Genomic DNA, 19213 nt, shown 5'->3' on the forward strand with positions numbered 1-19213 from the left:
ATGCCAAAATTTGGATATGGTTTTGAATTGCTGAGCATTTTAGTTTATTAAATCAATTATGACCGGTTTAGTAAATGTTCAGACTAACTTCGACTATGAAAGAATATAAATCAACTATTGGTTGGCCGATCAATTGATTTAAGTGTTTAGTTTTTTTAAATGTTGTCAGTTTCGATTCTTCATAAACTGGCATCAACTGAATTCCTCCTTATCTCCAACCGATTGTCTTTGGCTTGGTCAGTTTCATGCTCATCCATGCATGCATGTAATGTTCATATTAAATTTGTGATTTGAATAAGAGATACCTTACAAAAGTAATGAAAAAAGAGTTTTTTTGCCCGTAAAGTACTATAGAAGAAGAGTAAGGATTTTAATTTAAGTTCGAGTTCAAATTTCATTCGTATGGAATTAGGATAATGTATTTATAGAGGGAGTCATCTAAAGTCGGATTATATATCTTTTCTTCTCTCCTACCCAAGTAATTAGGATTGAACCAAAAAATAATTATTGATCCTCGAGACTTTTTAGTGTAAATAATTTAACGTTATTTTGGCCATATATACTTGTATAATAGATAGGTAGTTAAACAAACCCGACACAAATTGGAGTTTAATGTAAGATTATAGGATAGAAATAAAGAATTGAAAGTTATTAGGGTTTGAATATAATGAGGAGATTATGATGGAAATTTTGTCATGTTATATCGAAGAGAGAGGTGTGTCATGTGCAACACCCATGTGATCATGTGTTCTTGTTCCTCTTGTCTTCTTCCTTTTTCTCTACCATTGTTGTCTCATTGGGTCTCTTTCTCTCTTTTTAATTTTAAGTCAAGATGCATGCATCCATTATTGAAGTGAAGAGAAGCTTAGAATCAAGAATTTTGGGAACATTTAGAATATGTTTTGTATCATTTCTTATGTATATATAGATTAAATTATTGACTAATAGTACAAGTAGCTAGTGGTTAGAAAGATTCAAATCCGATATGAACATAGTTTCCCAAAGTTTTATCTATTTGAGTCATCACTTTAGTTAATTTGTCCAATGTGTGCATAAAGTAATTAAAAATACTTGATATAAAGTGTACTGTTCTCGAAGAAAATGAATATATAGTTGTGTATATACATATATACATTAAATTATTGAACTATATTTTAAAGAGTCGTTCTATATAATGTCATATTTTTTTAATAAGAAAATTATAGGGTTCTTTGTACAAAAATATAGAAGTAAGAGATTGAACATGAAAGCTGGAGAAAATTAGTGTAAGTTTTTATTTACTTGTAAAACCCTGTTACTTGTATCCAACCCTAGAAAAACACAAATTTACTATTTATAATTCTAAATATATAAAAAAAATTGAAATTATTTACATATTTTATAAATAATTTTAATTTTTTTCTATCAATAAAAAATTCTCTATTAGTATTCTCTCTTTAATTAATTTTGATTTTCATGCTAGAAGTGGTAAATACTCTAATAATACATTGTTTCTATGCTTTCTAAAGACGATAGATTAAAGTAAACAATGACATTAGCCAATAATGGTTTGCATTATTCTTAATTATTTAACTAATAATGAACTAAGTATATGCTTTTATATACTAATAATTCAAAGAATAAGAGCCTTTTGTTTTCTTTAATTTCTTCTTCACATTCGTCATTTCCTTTCAAATCAAATCAAATCGTAACCATTAAACCCATTTTCTGTTAAATAATAAAGAAAAACAAATTGATTATGTACATATCGACTCGTGAAAAGAGCCCTTGGAGGTATGAAAGATTAAATGGCCAAGAAGCTTTAACTATTTATTAATGATATAATTAGGTCACATATTATAAGGTTAAATTATATCATTTAGGGTTTGTTTTTACTCCAAATGGGTTTACATTCATGTAATTAAATAGCCCTAGTTATCTATAATATCTATACTACAAAATTTGTAATTGTTTAGTCCCTAATTGGGACAAATTCAACTTTGGATTTCAATTTTATTATGTAAGGACTTTATGTTGTTAGGTTATAAAAATAGGGTTTTGGGTTTAGGAAAATTATTTGATTTTGTTAATATGACAAATTATTTAATTTCTCGAACCACATTTCACCTTCACAGAACATACTCATCTTAAGTCGTTTCTCTCACTCTGATCATATTCCAATTTCTAAGTTGCACGTGTAACCAAGGGATCAATACATGCGTTTGTTCTACCGTCGACCAATGATCACTAGTTGTCGTTGTCCGTAAGTTTAATTTCCTCTTCATGTTTATATATATATCTCTCCTCTCTCCCACCTCTATCGATCTTCTCGTGCAACAACCTCTCCATTCTCAACTTAATTAAAGTGGTATATTAAGGAACCTTAATTGAATGAAGTTTCATTTGATTACAAAAAGTGTTTTAAAGCCTTCATTTACTTGGATGCTCTTAAATTTAAAACACACGTAAGTAACTAGTAATTTTCAACCATACATGTATCAAAATATATGAAGCATATATCGATAGTGTATTAAGAATATTAAGTGTATGAAAGATACATCAGGAGGAGGAAATTGAAACATGGGATGAGTTTGTTTCTTTCATATTCTCACAAAAATAATAAGCACGATTTATGTGCTTAGTATTTTAAACTTATTTTATCAAATCTATAAGAAGTCTAGTAAAAAATAATTGATCATCAATTGAAAAATGTAAATAATTTCAATAGCTACATAAATTTGAAAAATATAACATTAATCAATAAATTAAAATAACTTTATTTTCCATAACAACGTTGGACCACCATTAGATATTATTTGCGTAGTTACAATGATCTTCACAAATAATTTTTTCATAAATTATTGTATCGTAACAACATCGACAATAATAAGTGACATTTCCAACATTTCGTCAAAGTTTGTATAGTATATCGAAAAGGATATATCTCTTTAAATTTCAATTAATGTCTCCAAATCTTTCAATCTAAGAAAATATCGAAAAAACGTGTGGATAGAATCATTCCGTGAAATAAAGCTTAAAGATTTAGAACATACGAAAATGAATGTAATATATAATTGTATTAGAGAATGGAGTTTAAGGTGAGTACATGAACCCATAATTCTGAACACCAAGGGGCCATTGTTTTAGAAAATGGGATGTCTCCTATTTTCACTACATCCATTTTCTGCTTGCTTTTCAATGTCTTTTTCTTCTTCTTCTCAATACATCTATTTCAATGTCTTCTTTCATTTTTTGGGTTTAATTCATTTTTGCTCCTTTTCATGGGGTGTATATATATATATGTGTTTGTTTTTCTTTTTACATATGCTCCGTTCGTGTACGTTTATTTTAATTTTAATTATATTTGGTTCATAGGTTTAAAATTATTGTATTGAGTTTTGAGTTTTGCGTTTCTCAGGTTGATAATTATACTATTAATCCTTTAAAATTTACATACTGATTTTTTATTAAATATTAATTTTTACGCGAGAAACAAATCGTTCATGAGAGATGTCAAAACTTGAGTCACAGAGGCTACGACATAGAAAACTCTATTAACCATCAAGCTCTCAACGTACTAACTTCTTGTCTTAACGTGTCTTACTATTAATTTAAACGGATTGATGAAAATTTTTACATAGTGATTATTTAAAAACAGTAAATGGAAAGTTGACATTAGTAAAAATTTGACAGTAAAAACATAAGATATTGAAATGTTGGTATCAAGTTAAAATTAAATTAAAAATGTTTTGAACCCTATAAACTAAATAAGAACGATAATTTATTTTCATTAATAATAATAATATGGTGAAATTGAATTTTGCTTTCTTTTTGTTTTTATTATACAGTCTGGATCTTTGTCTTTGGAATCTACGTATAGTATCATTGGTTGAGTTCCATTATTAACTTAATTAATCATGAGGACACTTATAAACTTTCCTAAAAGATTCTTTGAATTTATTCTAAATACAGCTTGCATTTTTCTTTTTATATATAATCATTAATTTTTAGCTCATGATTGCTTATCGCTTCCCATTCCTTTTTTTTTCTTTCCATTTACAAAAACTTGTAATTTTCATTTTTACTTCAATTTCAAAAAATACTTTTTTTTTCTTTTAATACGTGGCTAAGGGTTTTTCTTCTATTTAAACACAAAATGTAAGGAAAAAAGAAAAGAAAATTGCAAAAAACACAGCATTTGAGAACCTATTAGTGGTTTTTTTTATTGAAGTCTAGATAATTAGTTAATTTTTCTATTTTTGAAAAAACCTCAACAAAAATTATTGTTAAATAAGAATATTTGTTATAATAGAGAATAATATTTTAGGAATAATAATGAAGCATATATAACAATATTTTTAAAAAATTGTAAATATATTAAAGTCTATAATGTATTTTTAAAATGTTTGCTATATATTTTGAATCTATTAGTTACATTTTGTAAAATGATTGGGGTTACAACTCTGGGCCTTCACGGAACTTTCCGAAAGGCTTCAGCCCAAAATTCGTCACCGGATCCAAAATGTCAATTATGGGCCACAAAAATTCATTGACCTGTTATACTTATGGGCCTATACCAAACAATGTTAACCGGCCCATACAGCCCATTTACTTGTGACCTTTGGTTCAAGAATTCTTTCGAAACAGTCAGGTTGGACCAATTTTAAAGGTGAATGAATTTGGAATGGTTGATTCCATCCAAAATTTCCCACATATCAAAGGTATTTGGTATTTTGTAATCATCGAAAACTGGATTTTCTTATTTTATTTTTGTGTCAAATCCTTTCTTATTGTTACCACCGATCATTCCAATTTTCTATTCAACACATTTGTAATACGTTGGGAATTTCAATGCATTTGTTGATTTAGAATTTGTTCATAACTATCTGTAGGACCTTGGTTTTTTTTGTGTCAAATCTTGCAATGCACTCAGATCTCTTCGTGTTATCATCTTATCTATCTCCTTTAGTAAAAGTCAAAGATATATAAATTTCTAAGTAATCAACCAACATTTATGGATGAAAACTACTTATTGGGAAAAATAATCAATGACCTCTTCCTTGTATTTCAAATGTCACACGTACATAACTATAAGATTTATATTAAAAATCAATCACCCATCGCTTTTAAATCAATGTTTAATAAATGATGGACTAAAGATCATATGCTTGGAATTTGATGGGATTAAATAACTAATGTAAAGAAAAGGTAAGGGACCAAAAAATAATGTTCCATTTAATTTTCAGCCTATGAATTGGTTGGCTTTTGGTTAGTGATTGAAATCATTCATTCTATAAGAAACTTTGTAGAAGGCTATGGGTTAGTCAATGGAGAATTGTGAACTTTCTTCCATTCTTTTGTTGTGTAAACATTTGCAGCCTCATATCCTCACCTCACATAAAATCAATTTCAAGAGTTTTGGTTTCTTTGGAATCGGTATTAAAAGAGATACCTGATTTGTTAATTATGATTAGTTTGTGAATGTGATGATAAATTAAAATTAATATGATTAGCCATATTGGCCTAAAATAACTCTTTTCTTTTCAACTTTTACATTTATTATGTTATTAGACTTTTTAAGTATATATGTTAGTTGGTTTTTCTTAATTAATTTGCTATTCTACGACTTTGAGAACGAGACTATGAATTCAAGTTAAATAGATTGAAGATGAATATAAGATAAATTGAATTTTATGTCAAACGTAACATAGCAATGACCGAAATAATCATTTATTAAAAGTGTAGGATGACTTTTTCTATACCCTAAAGTGTACTATTGAAACAAAGCAGTTTAAGAGATTAGAAAAATTGGATGGAACAATTTTGAAAACTAATGGATTATAAAGGAGATTTACCTTTTTTTTTTCCTTTTCGTATTAATTATGATGATGTTGAAAGAGGACATGATAGTTACGTGTATATGTGAATGTTTGGTTTAATACATGTTATAAAACATATTAAATTACTAAAACTTTAGAACCAATTCGAAGTGATTTTGTTAAATTAATTTATTCTATGAACTTTTTATATTAGAAATCTACTAATAATTGAAAATCACAATCAATGTAGAGTAAGATAAAAAACCAAAGAAATAAACAAAATTTGGGCCAAAGTCAATAGCACCCTATGCCCAATTTGAACTTAGGGGAGAGAGTGACCTAAATCAACATGCTTAACTTCAATCAAGATATGTCTAACACACACGTCTCGATTAAAACATTCCCTTAATCAAAACAGGCCCAATAAAAGATGCTTAGCTTGTCGAGGCACACACCTCCACCTAGTAAGTCGTTAAAGAACTATACCCTAAAAGCTAAAACAACTCCAATATAATCCACAAACAAGAGTCTATCTTAATTGGTATTCAAGTGTACTTGTAACCAAAAGGTCTACGGTTTAAATATATCCTATCCTCAATTGTTGTACTTGGAAGAGATAAAACAAAACTTCAAATCCTAATTACCTTACTCTCTAACTTTCACATTTTTAAATCTCTACCTTAAGCATAAAAGCACGTGCACCAAACATCATACCAATATACCAAATTTACCTTAAATAGCTAAAAATGTAAATTTAATTTAAAAATAGAAAAGAGAAAAAGAAAGCTTTATACATAAAGTAACTCGCATCAAAAAGTATTTTAAAGACTATTTTAAGATAAAAGTATTAGAAAGAGGAATATATTTCACAATATTTATTAGAATAACAATAACAATACTAATAAAAGAACAATTTGATTTAATTAATAAAAGTAGGTTATTATACAAAACTCAATTTGGGCTCTTCTGCCTTTAATAGTCTAAATCGCACAAACTATATGCTCTAAATAATTATATTATTATACATTTTGATTAAATATATTGTTTTCTTTCTTCTTGGAGGAATAACAACCATTTGGTGTGGCTTAATACGTACTCAAACCATATACTCAAATTATACCTTTCAAATTTTAAATACTTTTTTCATTTATTTCTTTTTAAAAAAGGAAAAGCAACTTGTTTAGTTCTATATGCTAATTGATCGATTTAGTTAGGTCGAGCCTCCCAACTTTATGTTTTTCATACAATATAAAAAAAAAAAAATAATAACAATTTCAATAGCTAATTTAATGGTAAAACTGTATTCTAACCTCTTTTAAATTCAAGTTTAAATCCCTCCATTTACATATAATATGATTAAATTTTCGTTTAAAGATTATATCCTTTCTTTTTAAAGTTTAGTATAATTCATTATATATATATATATTTCAGTATTTATATTTTCAAATCTAAATTTTGGCTCATGCTCTCTTTTGTCTTTGATATTGACTTTTAACTAACTTCTAATGGTTTTAAAGTCAAAAACTTTTAGTCAATTATGATGAAGATAGTTTAAATTAATTTATTGACATTAGCAATTAAAAGCCAATTTGTTTGCACAAGATTTCCAGAGAAATTTACTTCGTAGAGTTGAACTTGAGTTAATGTTGTATTTGTGTTAATTTGATGCAATGTGATTCAATCTTTAGGATTTGATCTTCTGGTTTTTTTTTCTCAATTGGATACTTACACTTGATTTGACGAAGCGGAGTACGTGGTGTTTTTGAAATTAAAGTCTTAAAAGAAAGCTTGTATTTTCAAATGAACTTCAATCATCGAGGTTTCAATCTTCGATGGTGGTTGTAAATTTTGTATGTGGTATTTATGCTCAGACAAAAATGAAAAATAAACTTATTTTTAAGGGGAAAAATCAAAATAAGCATTAAATTCAAATTTTAAAAATACAAATGCAAATTTTAAAATCTACCCACCAAATAAAAATGAGATACTAATACTTTCAATAGAAAAGTTTTTTTCTAACAAAAACGACAAATAATAATATTTTGATAAATTTATAAAGAATTTGATAAATTTTGATATATATTTTATAAATAATATTAATATTTGGTTATTTTTGAAAATATGGTTACAAAATAAAAAGAAAAGTCAAAGTCAAAGTTAAAGTTAGTAAGTAATAGAGGGTTGCATGTCCATTGCATATATGTAAACATTTCAACTCTCTTTGAAATAGACATCTGGCTTTGGCTACCCATTTGTTCATCTTAATTACACTTTAATTTAGTTTCAACATGTACCCACCTCATCCCTGACATCCTCAACCTTTTTTCTTTCTTTCTTTTTTATGGATTTTTGTTTTTTTCTAATTTATTTCTTTTTTTTATTTACGTCAAATCTTCAATTTATTATAATAATGTTATATATATATATATATAGATATATATATTTGGTATTGAGGACTTAGGAGTGCTATGTGATGTCAACAATTAAAAATATTACAATTTCTCTTATTATTATTATCTTTTTAATGTGTATATTTTGTTTAATATATATATATATATATATGATGAAGTCAGAGTTCTCACTAAGAGAAATATTTTAATTGTTAATTTCAATATTAACTTTGATTTAATCGCACTTTTAAAATAAACTAATTATAGTAACTAAATATTTGTTTTAAAACTCAATTCCTTCTCTAAATTATCCTAAATTGTATAATCATATTATAGAATTAAAAAAAAACTTAAACTAAATTAATGTAGTCAATACTTGAATAACACAATAACACGGTAGTTACAAATATAGCAATTTGATTCAAAATATTAATATGTAGTAAAATTTATTAAAATCTATCAATGATAAAGTTATATCCAATAGATTATACTTTATTTGCTTAGTTATTATTCGTAAAATTGATCCATTATAATTAGCGAAAAAATATTTCAAATTATTGTTCTAAAAATTATGAAATTTTCACATCCATAAAAACAAACTCCCTACCATAATCTCGAGATTTCGTCTTTGAGTATAGTCCATGGTAATTAATTTGTGAGATATAATAATTTGTGTTTGGAGTGAGATTATTTTAATCGGTGTATAAAATAGTAAGCACGGTAACAAATAAATAGATAAATAATATGTAGTAACAAAAAGAAAATCTAAATGACACTAATGTAGTAACTAACAAAGACTTGTAACATATGTTGAAAGCATCACTCTTAGATTTGGAGTTCCAAATACATCTCAGTCGTTTGGGACGATGATTATCTACGACTATTTAAAAGTCTCAAGTTAGCTATAATAAATGTTGTTTCAAAACATACAATTTATCTACCGTTATTACTATCTGAAATTGATAATTTTTTATTGTTTGTTATAATGTTAAATATTTTCTTATCAAACTAAAATAGTTTACCTACGTAACATATATTATTATAACTCAAACTAGAATAATCTAAAATAATAATAACTCATTTATTGTCGCAAAGAATGGTAATGACTATTAATTAATTATTTAGTAAGAAATGGAAAGTTGTATATTTGGAATCACTCACATGTGTTGTTGAAATAAAATAGTTTAGTATAAGAAGAGGAAGAACATTATGTTCCCCCAAAAGTAATTATATATAAAGAATGGTCAACTAACAATTAATGATCATCCCCTATATTTGTATTTCTTTTTTCCGAAGGTAAGAAAACTAAGAGCTGGCGACCCATCAACATAACATAACACCATTTGTTTAATATATTCTATCTTATTATTATTATTATTATTGAAAAGAAAATCGAATATTCCAATTCTCAAACTCCACTCATCCATCTTCAACTTTGTTTTTTAAAAAAGTTTGACAAATAGTTTTTGCTTTTATTTTTATTTTAGTTTTAGAGTTTTTTTTTTTTTAAAATATAACAAAACTTACCAAATATGACTAATTTCGAAAATGAAAAAGAATTCATAGGTCCATCATAAAAAAATATCATAAATGTTTCGTGATATATTTGGTAAACGGTAGTTTAGATTCGACTATTCATTTTTTCAAACTTTTTGATATTACATTTACTTCACGATTTTAAGGTTTGGCTAAAGGAATTTGTGTTTGTATCATTTAGATTTGGCTACTTATTTTTTATATTTAATACACAATCTTTGAACAACCAAATAACTAATTTGAAAAAAAAAAGAAAATTGCATAAAAAGAAGACGGGAAAGAAATGTCAAACATTAAGAAATAACCAATTTCTTCGCTTTTTTTTTTTAAGTGGTTGGATGTTTTGTTATATTTATAAAAATTGATATTTATTTTTTTTTGTTCTAATTATCAAATTATAATAGATTTATTTCTAGAAGTAAAAGAAATAAAAAAACAAAAAGAGAAAATGGTATAGTGAGATTTATAGGAATGTTTCCATCACCATCAAAATTGCTTATAATCATAACACGTGTCTAAAATCACTGTATCAAATACCAAGTGTGAAAGAAAAAAATCAATATAATTTTTACTAACAATTTTTTAGAATTTAAATGGGTACTCTTTTTTTTTCTTCCTTTTTTTGGTAACAAAATCATTTTGAAAGAACCAAATTGGAAATTCCAATACTTTGAAAATAAAAATCAAGACTAATCATATCAAAAAGAAAAAAGAAAAAAAAGGACCGAAAAGATTCGAAAAAAGAAATCGAAAAAGAATGTAATCAAAATGAGTGGAAAAAGGGCTTTGAAAATTGGGCCTAAGAAAAGGGCCTTTCCTTTCAAAACTCTGGGCCAGAGGCCCAAAAATAAATTAGGAAAGTGAGTGACGAAGAAGCTCTTTTTTCACAAACACGGAAAATATCGCTTCCTTTACCTAACATTCTAAGCGCACTTTTCAACAATCACCGATTCAGGAGCACGGACCATAGATTTACATTTACTCACCCTAATACCACCGGCAGTTCCGGTTTCCTGTCTCCATTTTCGTCAAATTTAAACCCCAAGCTCTCTCCACCCAAAACCCCATATTCGCCCACTTCCTCACATTTCACTACTCTCTTTCTCTCTCGAACCTTCCAACCGATCTCCTAACTTTCTCATCAACCCAATGGGTAAATCTCCCCCTGTTCCTCCAGATTTCTTTTGACTCTTGGATTTAACGTAGTTTTATGTTATATCTTTGGTTTGGATCATCGATAGTGTTTTGATATTCTGCTGACTGTGTGCTTTATTTTTTTGGATCTTTTTTTGGTTGGGTTCTGCGTTGATTTGCAGCCAAGATCAAGATCGGAATCAATGGTATTATTACTAGCTCAATCTGTTTATTTTTTTAGAATTTGTGTGAGGTGGTTTGATAAAATGGATCGGATCTGATTGATATTCTGTGTTTGTTTGGTGTGGAAATGGAAAATCAGGATTTGGAAGAATTGGCAGGTTGGTTGCTAGAGTTGCTCTACAGAGAGATGATGTTGAACTCGTTGCTGTTAACGACCCTTTCATTACTACTGATTACATGGTATTGTTAGTTTCTCTCTCTTTTTTTTTTTTTTGTTTTTTTCATGGATCGATCATGGGATAATAGTGGATTAGTTGTATGGGCTGCTTCTTGTTATGATTTTAGTGAATTTTGAATGGTTTTTTTTGTTTGTTTTGTGGAAATAGACCTACATGTTCAAGTACGACAGTGTTCACGGTCACTGGAAGCACAGTGACGTGAAAGTGAAGGACTCTAAGTCCCTTCTTTTTGGTGAGAAGGCTGTCACTGTTTTTGGCTTCAGGTATCGTAATTTGTTCAATTTCTTAGTGCTAATTGATTTAAATATGAGAGTTTCTTTGCTATGGGTTGGAACTGAAAGTTGAATATATCATGATTTTAGAAATCCAGACGAGATCCCATGGGGTGAGACCGGTGCGGAATACATTGTAGAGTCCACCGGTGTTTTCACCGACAAAGACAAAGCTGCTGCTCATTTGAAGGTTAGTCAATTCCTATGTTATCTGTTTGGTATATTTGTTATTTGAATTCTAATAATTTTACCAAAAGCAGTCAACCTTGCGATCTCTTTATCAGACATAAAGTCTGTCGTACAAAGATTTGTTTCTTCTGTTCCACTTCTATTGTTAATTTTAGAAACTTTGTTTTAGGATCTATTCTAGTTTACGTTTTATCGTTTTTTATGCTATATTAATTATCAATGTTTAGAGATTGACTTTTAAGATTTTGGGTTTATCAAAAGCTTCAATTTTAGCATATATCAATTGTATATTTGTTCATCTTAGCTGATCTTTATCTTCAATCGCCATTGCAGGGTGGTGCTAAGAAGGTTATCATCTCTGCCCCCAGCAAGGATGCCCCCATGTTTGTTGTAGGAGTCAACGAGAAGGAATACAAGCCGGAACTTGATGTTATTTCTAATGCTAGCTGCACCACCAACTGCCTTGCTCCTCTTGCAAAGGTTAATCTCTACTTGGACTACTGTTGATTCTATTGCAATTCCTTGTTATTGATTTCATTTATCAACGTTCTATCTTAATTTCCTTCGAAAATTTGCAGGTTATCAATGACAGATTCGGCATTGTTGAGGGTCTGATGACCACTGTTCACGCAATGACTGGTGGGTTTTTGGACTATTAGATTACTTGTATTAAGAGGTCTCTCTAATATGCTCAATTTTTGTTTTGTTTTTCCTTAATCCCGTGCTCTTGTTTGCAGCCACACAAAAGACTGTCGATGGGCCATCCAGCAAAGACTGGAGGGGTGGAAGAGCTGCTTCATTTAACATCATTCCTAGCAGCACTGGAGCTGCCAAGGTATTGAATCTTACACTCTGATGCACGTATTTTGAGCATTGTCTTGCATCTGATTGCGTCACAACTGAGGTCGTTCATTTTGTCTTTATATATAGGCTGTCGGCAAAGTCCTTCCAGCATTGAATGGGAAATTGACCGGAATGTCTTTCCGTGTTCCTACCGTTGATGTCTCTGTTGTTGATCTTACAGTGAGGTTGGAAAAGAAAGCCTCTTATGAGGACATTAAGGCAGCCATCAAGTAAGGATAACTGCAATTTCCCAACTTACTTAAATTGGGTTCTACCTGCTAAAACCCGCCCCGTTTATTCAATCTCTTGGTGGAATTTGACTTAAAAATCATCTTTGTTCTTCTTAGGGAAGAGTCCGAGGGAAAATTGAAGGGAATTTTGGGGTACACTGAAGATGATGTCGTGTCATCTGACTTCGTGGGTGACAGCAGGTTTGGCTTCACATCCTCGTTCTTATTTCTTCCCCACATTCAAAAAATTCTCAGATGATGGTATGGCTTTTTTATCATCTTACGTTATTTGTGCAACTTTTACAGGTCAAGCATCTTTGATGCCAAGGCCGGAATTGCATTGAACGACAACTTTGTTAAGATTGTCTCGTGGTACGACAATGAAGTAGGATACAGGTACATTTTCGAACTGAATCTTCTCATTTCTAACTTTTACCTGTTTGATGAACCAACTCTAACTTTTATTTATTCATTTGTTTGATTTTTGTTTTGGGCAGTACTCGAGTTGTTGACTTGATTGTCCACATTGCCTCTGTCTAGTAAGACTGCTTGATGGTGTGGTCGTAAGGTTCCATGGTTTGTTCTTGTTCGTTCCCAGTACTAGAGAGACTCACAGCGATGAGCGAGAATATGTTGAATAAAACTGAGTTTTCAAGCCGCAAGTTATTTATAGTTCTTAAGTTGTACTGTCTTGTCTTCTTTTTTTGTTGAGACGATGTTGTGTGGGATTTCCCACCCCTCTAGTGTGTGTATCTGTAATGTTTTTGATTTGTAGCGAAAACTTCCAACTCGTAATAGATTTGGTTTTTCCGACGTTCTATCTCTATTAAATATCTCCAAATACTTGTTCTAGTGAACATCCATGCATCTCCATTCCAACAAAATCATGAAATATTAAGAACTGAAATGTGCCGGCTTATGTGAATGACAATGGATTTTGAACCGAATATCCATGTCATTTTCCAAATCCTTTATTCTACTAGTACTTACAAATTTGTATACATAGAAAATATCATTAAATTGTGGAAAATATAGAGCCACTACATCACTACATCACCATCTCCCCTGTCCCTACCAAAACTTTAGTCTGCAATTCTTCTGAGTGGAGGAATCAAAACGCCCTTTGCAATTCGAACGACGCTAAACTACAACCATGCATTTGGCAATGGACATCGACCCACCACTTTCAGCTTAATTATTTTGCTCACTTTTCAAGGCACCCCATTTCTTTCAGCTACCTCCTACGGACCACTCTACATTCCCCGTTCCGTTTCAGACCAGTTATCCCTTTCATTTGCCACCGACCGCCGTTCCCACTTTCTTGTCGCTTTCTTTTTCTCTAGACTTTAAAACCCTTCCTTCTTCCATTCTCAACCAGTACTCATTTTTCTAACTATTCACTCCTCGCCTTATCTCTTGAACTCCTTGTGTATCTCTCTCCAATGGGTATGATTTAGATTCTGCTTTTTTGTTGACTTTCTTAAGTAGTTATACCTTTTGGATTACTTTTCTGATTGTTTGTTCATTTGGTTGGATTCTCTATCTGCGTTGTTTTGCAGCCAAGATCAAGATTGGAATCAACGGTATTGAATTTGATTTCCTCTTTTGGTTTGAACTGGTTAGAATGTCCTGAATCTGACTAATCTTTATGGAAATGAAAAACCAGGATTTGGAAGGATTGGGAGATTGGTAGCAAGGGTTGCTCTCCAGAGAAATGATGTTGAACTTGTTGCTGTTAACGACCCTTTTATCACCACTGATTACATGGTACTGATTTAATTTTCTTCTTCTTCTTCAAACAATTGTTGGATTCTAAAGGGTGTTTTTTGTTTGTTTGTTTTATGGAGTAGACCTACATGTTCAAGTACGACAGTGTTCACGGCCAATGGAAGCATGAAGACGTGAAGGTTAAGGACTCCAAGACTCTTCTCTTTGGTGAGCAGGCTGTTACAGTTTTTGGTATCAGGTAATAATAAAATATCACTGTTTGTCCCGATCTGTTGAAAGATTTTATAGTCTCCCTTTTGTACATAACCTGATGATTGAATGTTGAATAAAATATAATCCTTAGGAATCCAGAGGAGATCCCATGGGGTGAGACTGGAGCTGAATATATTGTAGAGTCCACTGGTGTTTTCACAGACAAAGACAAGGCTGCTGCCCATTTGAAGGTTGATTTCTCTTTCTGCATGTGGGATTTTAATCAATTTCATAAACTATTATTTTATTGAGTTGGTTTTGAATATATATACTATTTAAATGGTTTATTATTATTATTTTTGTCCCTAAACATACAAGAATTTAAAATCTATATGCAAGTACACCTAGCCTACTATTCTTGGCTTCAAATATTTATCTAGGTATATTTCTTTTGTTCTGGTAAATGAACAACTAAAAGTCTAAAACCGAATATTCTAAAGTTTAGGTGTGCTTCGAACATTTGTTTCAATTAAAAGTTACTTTTTTTATGGTGCTGTCCTTTTGATGTCTTAGACTTTTATGTTGTGTTATACGAATTCAAGTTGATTGAAAAACTAGCAAAAGTAATCGTTTAATTTTGTCTTGGGTTTTGGAGTTTTGGGTCCATATGGGTTTTGAGCCTGTAGGCCATTTGCTGGTTTATTAAGTTTCCAGTTTGGTACTTAGCTTAAAAATATGGTTTTATTTGTATGAATTGGTACTTAGCTTAAAAATATGGTTTTATTTGTATGAATGTTATTTATTCAATTTAGAAATAAAATAGAAAGACAAATTCTCTTGCTAAATAAGTATTGCACTTGATACTTCTGTTAATACGAGGTTAATAATTTAATAGTTCAAATTTGCTTCTTCATGTTCTATTTATTATTTTACTTTCATTTGTCTATGTTTTTACTTTTTAGAATCTATCAGTTGTCAAAGTGTCTCTCTCCAACATATGCAATTACGTATATTGCATTTGTTTTTGCTTATCTTTGGTAATTTGAGGCAGGGTGGTGCAAAGAAAGTTATTATCTCAGCTCCCAGCAAAGATGCTCCCATGTTTGTTGTGGGAGTCAATGAGAAGGAATACAAACCAGATCTTGATGTTATATCTAATGCTAGCTGCACTACCAACTGTCTTGCTCCTCTTGCAAAGGTTAATTTCCACTTCCATTACTTGTAATTCATTCTCTTGAAAGATAAAACTTAGATGAATTGTTGAACTACATTAATATTTAAACCTAAAATATTTGCAGGTCATTAACGATAGATTTGGGATTGTGGAGGGCCTGATGACCACTGTTCACTCAATGACAGGTTAGTCTTCCATTTTCAGGCAAACTATAAATATGAGCTACTTGACCTGAGGGGTTTATCTGGTGTGTACTCATTTTGTCTGCTTTCTGCTACCTTCTTGGTTACAGCCACCCAAAAGACTGTTGATGGACCATCTATGAAAGACTGGAGAGGTGGAAGAGCTGCTTCATTCAACATCATTCCTAGCAGTACTGGAGCTGCTAAGGTATTCATGATTGATGAGCTCTATTGTTGACTGATATTTTGAGTATTGTCTTTCTTAGCATATCTAATTCCAATATTTGTGTTCGGTTCAGGCTGTTGGCAAAGTGCTTCCTGCTTTGAACGGAAAACTTACTGGGATGGCTTTCCGTGTCCCTACAGTTGATGTTTCAGTTGTTGACCTAACAGTGAGGTTGGAGAAGCCAGCGTCATATGAAGATATTAAAGCTGCCATCAAGTAAGAAAGCAGTTGTTTACTTCATTGAATTTTTTAACTATGGTTTAAGTTGAAAAAACAAATCCTTCTTTTCAAAGCTTGAATTGGTTTTAAAATAACAAAACACATAACTTTTGGATGGAAGTAGGGTGTATAAGCTTAATTTTTAAAATTCAAATGACGATCTTTGGTTTGGAAAGATCATTATCTTGTTTTGATTCATTTTCTTCTGTTTTTGGTCGCTAGGGAGGAGTCCGAGGGGAACTTGAAAGGAATTTTGGGTTACACCGAAGATGAGGTGGTGTCCACTGATTTTTTGGGTGACAACAGGTACGGTTTCTCATGGTCGTGTGACACTTATAATTTGACTTTTGAAGTGCTTGCTACGTTTTTTTCCACTTAAAAACACTTAAAAAGTTAATCCAAACGTGTGATTGATATTCTAGTGCTTCATTTAAATCCTATTTCAAAGTTACTCTCAAGCTTGAGTTAGTTGGCAAATCTACGTATTGATGAATTATGAATTAGATAGCTTCCTAATTTAATATACATGGAGCCCATGTTAGGTCTAATCAAGAACTTCCATGAACAAGATTTATCACAGTTGTAGGTTGTACAACTGTATCCTTAACTCAAAGAGACAAAATCATATATTATTAACAAAAAAGATATCTATTATTTCTAATACATGTTGCTTTGCGACCATTCACCAGGTCAAGTATTTTCGACGCCAAGGCTGGGATCGCACTGAACAAAAACTACGTGAAGCTCATCTCGTGGTACGACAATGAGTTAGGCTACAGGTACGACACAGAGCCTTGTATTTCCAAATTAATCCTGGTAGAATGGGGTTGATGAGGCTTCATTTCTGATGCCATTATGTTTTGGTCTTGCAGTACCCGTGTTATTGATTTGATTGTTCACATCGCTTCTGTCAATTAAGATGAAGATGAGATGGCCTTCCTATATTAGCGCTTTACTTTTCAGCAGTTTGTCTGAGGCTCTATCCACGAGTGAGTTGAGAAAATAAGAAAACGGAGTATTAAAAAAGCTTCTTTTTACTCTTTTGAACCTCTTCCCATTTGGTCAAAAGCTCTGTTGCTTTGCCAATGTGACTCTTCAATTTTCACTGCATCTTCTGTTTTGTTCTGTTCTTCCTCAATGAAGGAGGTATCTATGCTAAGACATGATGTTTCCCATTGCCTTATTTTTCATTTTTTTGTTTGGCTGTTGATTATTATTGATGATAGATATTGTTTTCGATTTTTTTCCACTGGACAACGTTCGGTAATCATTTTAGTTGTTTTATATCTACACCGGTAATAGTCTCATTTTTAGTTTTCTTCTTAATTCAAAAATCAAATTTGTTGTCTTAGAAAATGAATGGGTTATGATGTCAAAAAATCAAATTTCTTCTTTTTCAGATGTCTAAACTTGTTTTGATTTTGGTCCTTCCTACCCTATTTCATATTCAAATTTGAATTAAGTTTAGGAGTAATGTTACTTTTAGGCATCTTTTTGAAAAAGATGATATTCTCTTTTTTCCAAAATCAAATAACAAATTGATTATAATTTAGCCATAATTACATTATTAATTCTGATTAGATTTTAAGTTATATTTCCCCCCCTTTTATGTTATTTGATTTGATATTTCATAAGGAAGGAACTTGTACTTTATTATTATTTGGATATTTGAGATGGGTCAAGTGGATGGATTAAGGGATTAAATCCAATCCCAACTTTTAGCATTAGAAATCATAAGGTAATTGTTTGTCATCGTTTTCATTTGGTAGGTGTTCGATTCAACATTACCCATCAAAGTTCAAATGACTATTTGTGATGGGAGCATTTGTGTGGTTTAATTTACTACAAATATTACAATTTGGGACGAAAATCTTCCTATCATAAGAACTAATTGAGATAAAGCACTGCATAACTTGGTCATAATTATTTTGTAAGAAACCAAAATCTCGAATTGAAAAAAAAGAGTTTGTGATCTACCAACTTTAAGTGAAGAAAAATGAAAATTTCAATTCGTCAAATTGCACTTCAACTTCCATAACAAGTGTTGGCCATTAAACTTAAAAACGTACTCTCTAATTTCATTTAATAATTATGCAAATTAATGAGTTGAAGGAAAAATAAAACTGAACATCAATCATCATTCTCTCCACCTTTGTTAGGTTCCTCCCATGTCGATCTAAGAATGTTTGGATAGATTGTAATTATAAACGTCATGTGCTGCAGCCTACTCGTAGAGAATGTACATCTTTTTAAAGTTTAGGTTCTCGTGGAAAAGTTGAAAAACAGTCTCAAACCTTTCGTTAGTTGTTCAATTCGAAAACTATCAACTTCGTTAATTGTGTGAACTCATTTTTTGAACATTTCAAGTTTCATTGAGAACATTAATTTTGTTAATGTCTCTTACTTTTCGTAATTGTTTTATTGTAATATTTTCTCTATCATCCTTAACAAAGAAGCAAATTATGATTGTCATTTCTTTCTCTTCAAGTAGATTTACCTAGAAAATAAGAAGTTTCATAATTGATTTTCTAAAATGATATTAGTAAATATTAAGATAGAGATTTAGTTTGATTTTTTTTTTCTTGTTTGTAAAAATAATGATTGAATTAGTGAAAATTTGTACTAATTTTGAGTAAATGAGCACAAGTAAAACTAAGAGAAGTGTTTCATAACAAAAA

At 30.4% G+C, this 19213-nt stretch overlaps 2 protein-coding genes across 2 annotated transcripts; both read left to right on the plus strand.

The window, feature by feature from the left end:
- Window positions 1-10790: 10790 nt before the first annotated feature.
- Window positions 10791-13611, plus strand: LOC101213074 (glyceraldehyde-3-phosphate dehydrogenase, cytosolic-like). Its single transcript, NM_001280743.1, is given in 12 exon segments — window positions 10791-10877; window positions 11041-11064; window positions 11181-11281; window positions 11428-11543; window positions 11643-11742; window positions 12075-12221; window positions 12320-12380; window positions 12479-12576; window positions 12672-12814; window positions 12932-13015; window positions 13121-13210; window positions 13312-13611. Coding segments are annotated over 12 exon segments (1011 nt in total). The 5' UTR covers window positions 10791-10873; the 3' UTR covers window positions 13355-13611.
- A 401-nt stretch (window positions 13612-14012) lies between these two features.
- Window positions 14013-17778, plus strand: LOC101213319 (glyceraldehyde-3-phosphate dehydrogenase, cytosolic). Its single transcript, XM_004152468.3, has 12 exons — window positions 14013-14260; window positions 14374-14397; window positions 14481-14581; window positions 14665-14780; window positions 14886-14985; window positions 15786-15932; window positions 16033-16093; window positions 16201-16298; window positions 16390-16532; window positions 16758-16841; window positions 17225-17314; window positions 17408-17778. The coding sequence occupies exons 1-12, from the start codon at window positions 14257-14259 to the stop codon at window positions 17451-17453; spliced, it is 1014 nt and encodes a 337-aa protein (XP_004152516.1). The 5' UTR covers window positions 14013-14256; the 3' UTR covers window positions 17454-17778.
- The last annotated feature ends 1435 nt before the right edge of the window (window positions 17779-19213 follow it).

Source organism: Cucumis sativus, chromosome 1 (assembly GCF_000004075.3).
Source record: "Cucumis sativus cultivar 9930 chromosome 1, Cucumber_9930_V3, whole genome shotgun sequence".
Lineage (NCBI taxonomy): Eukaryota > Viridiplantae > Streptophyta > Magnoliopsida > Cucurbitales > Cucurbitaceae > Cucumis > Cucumis sativus.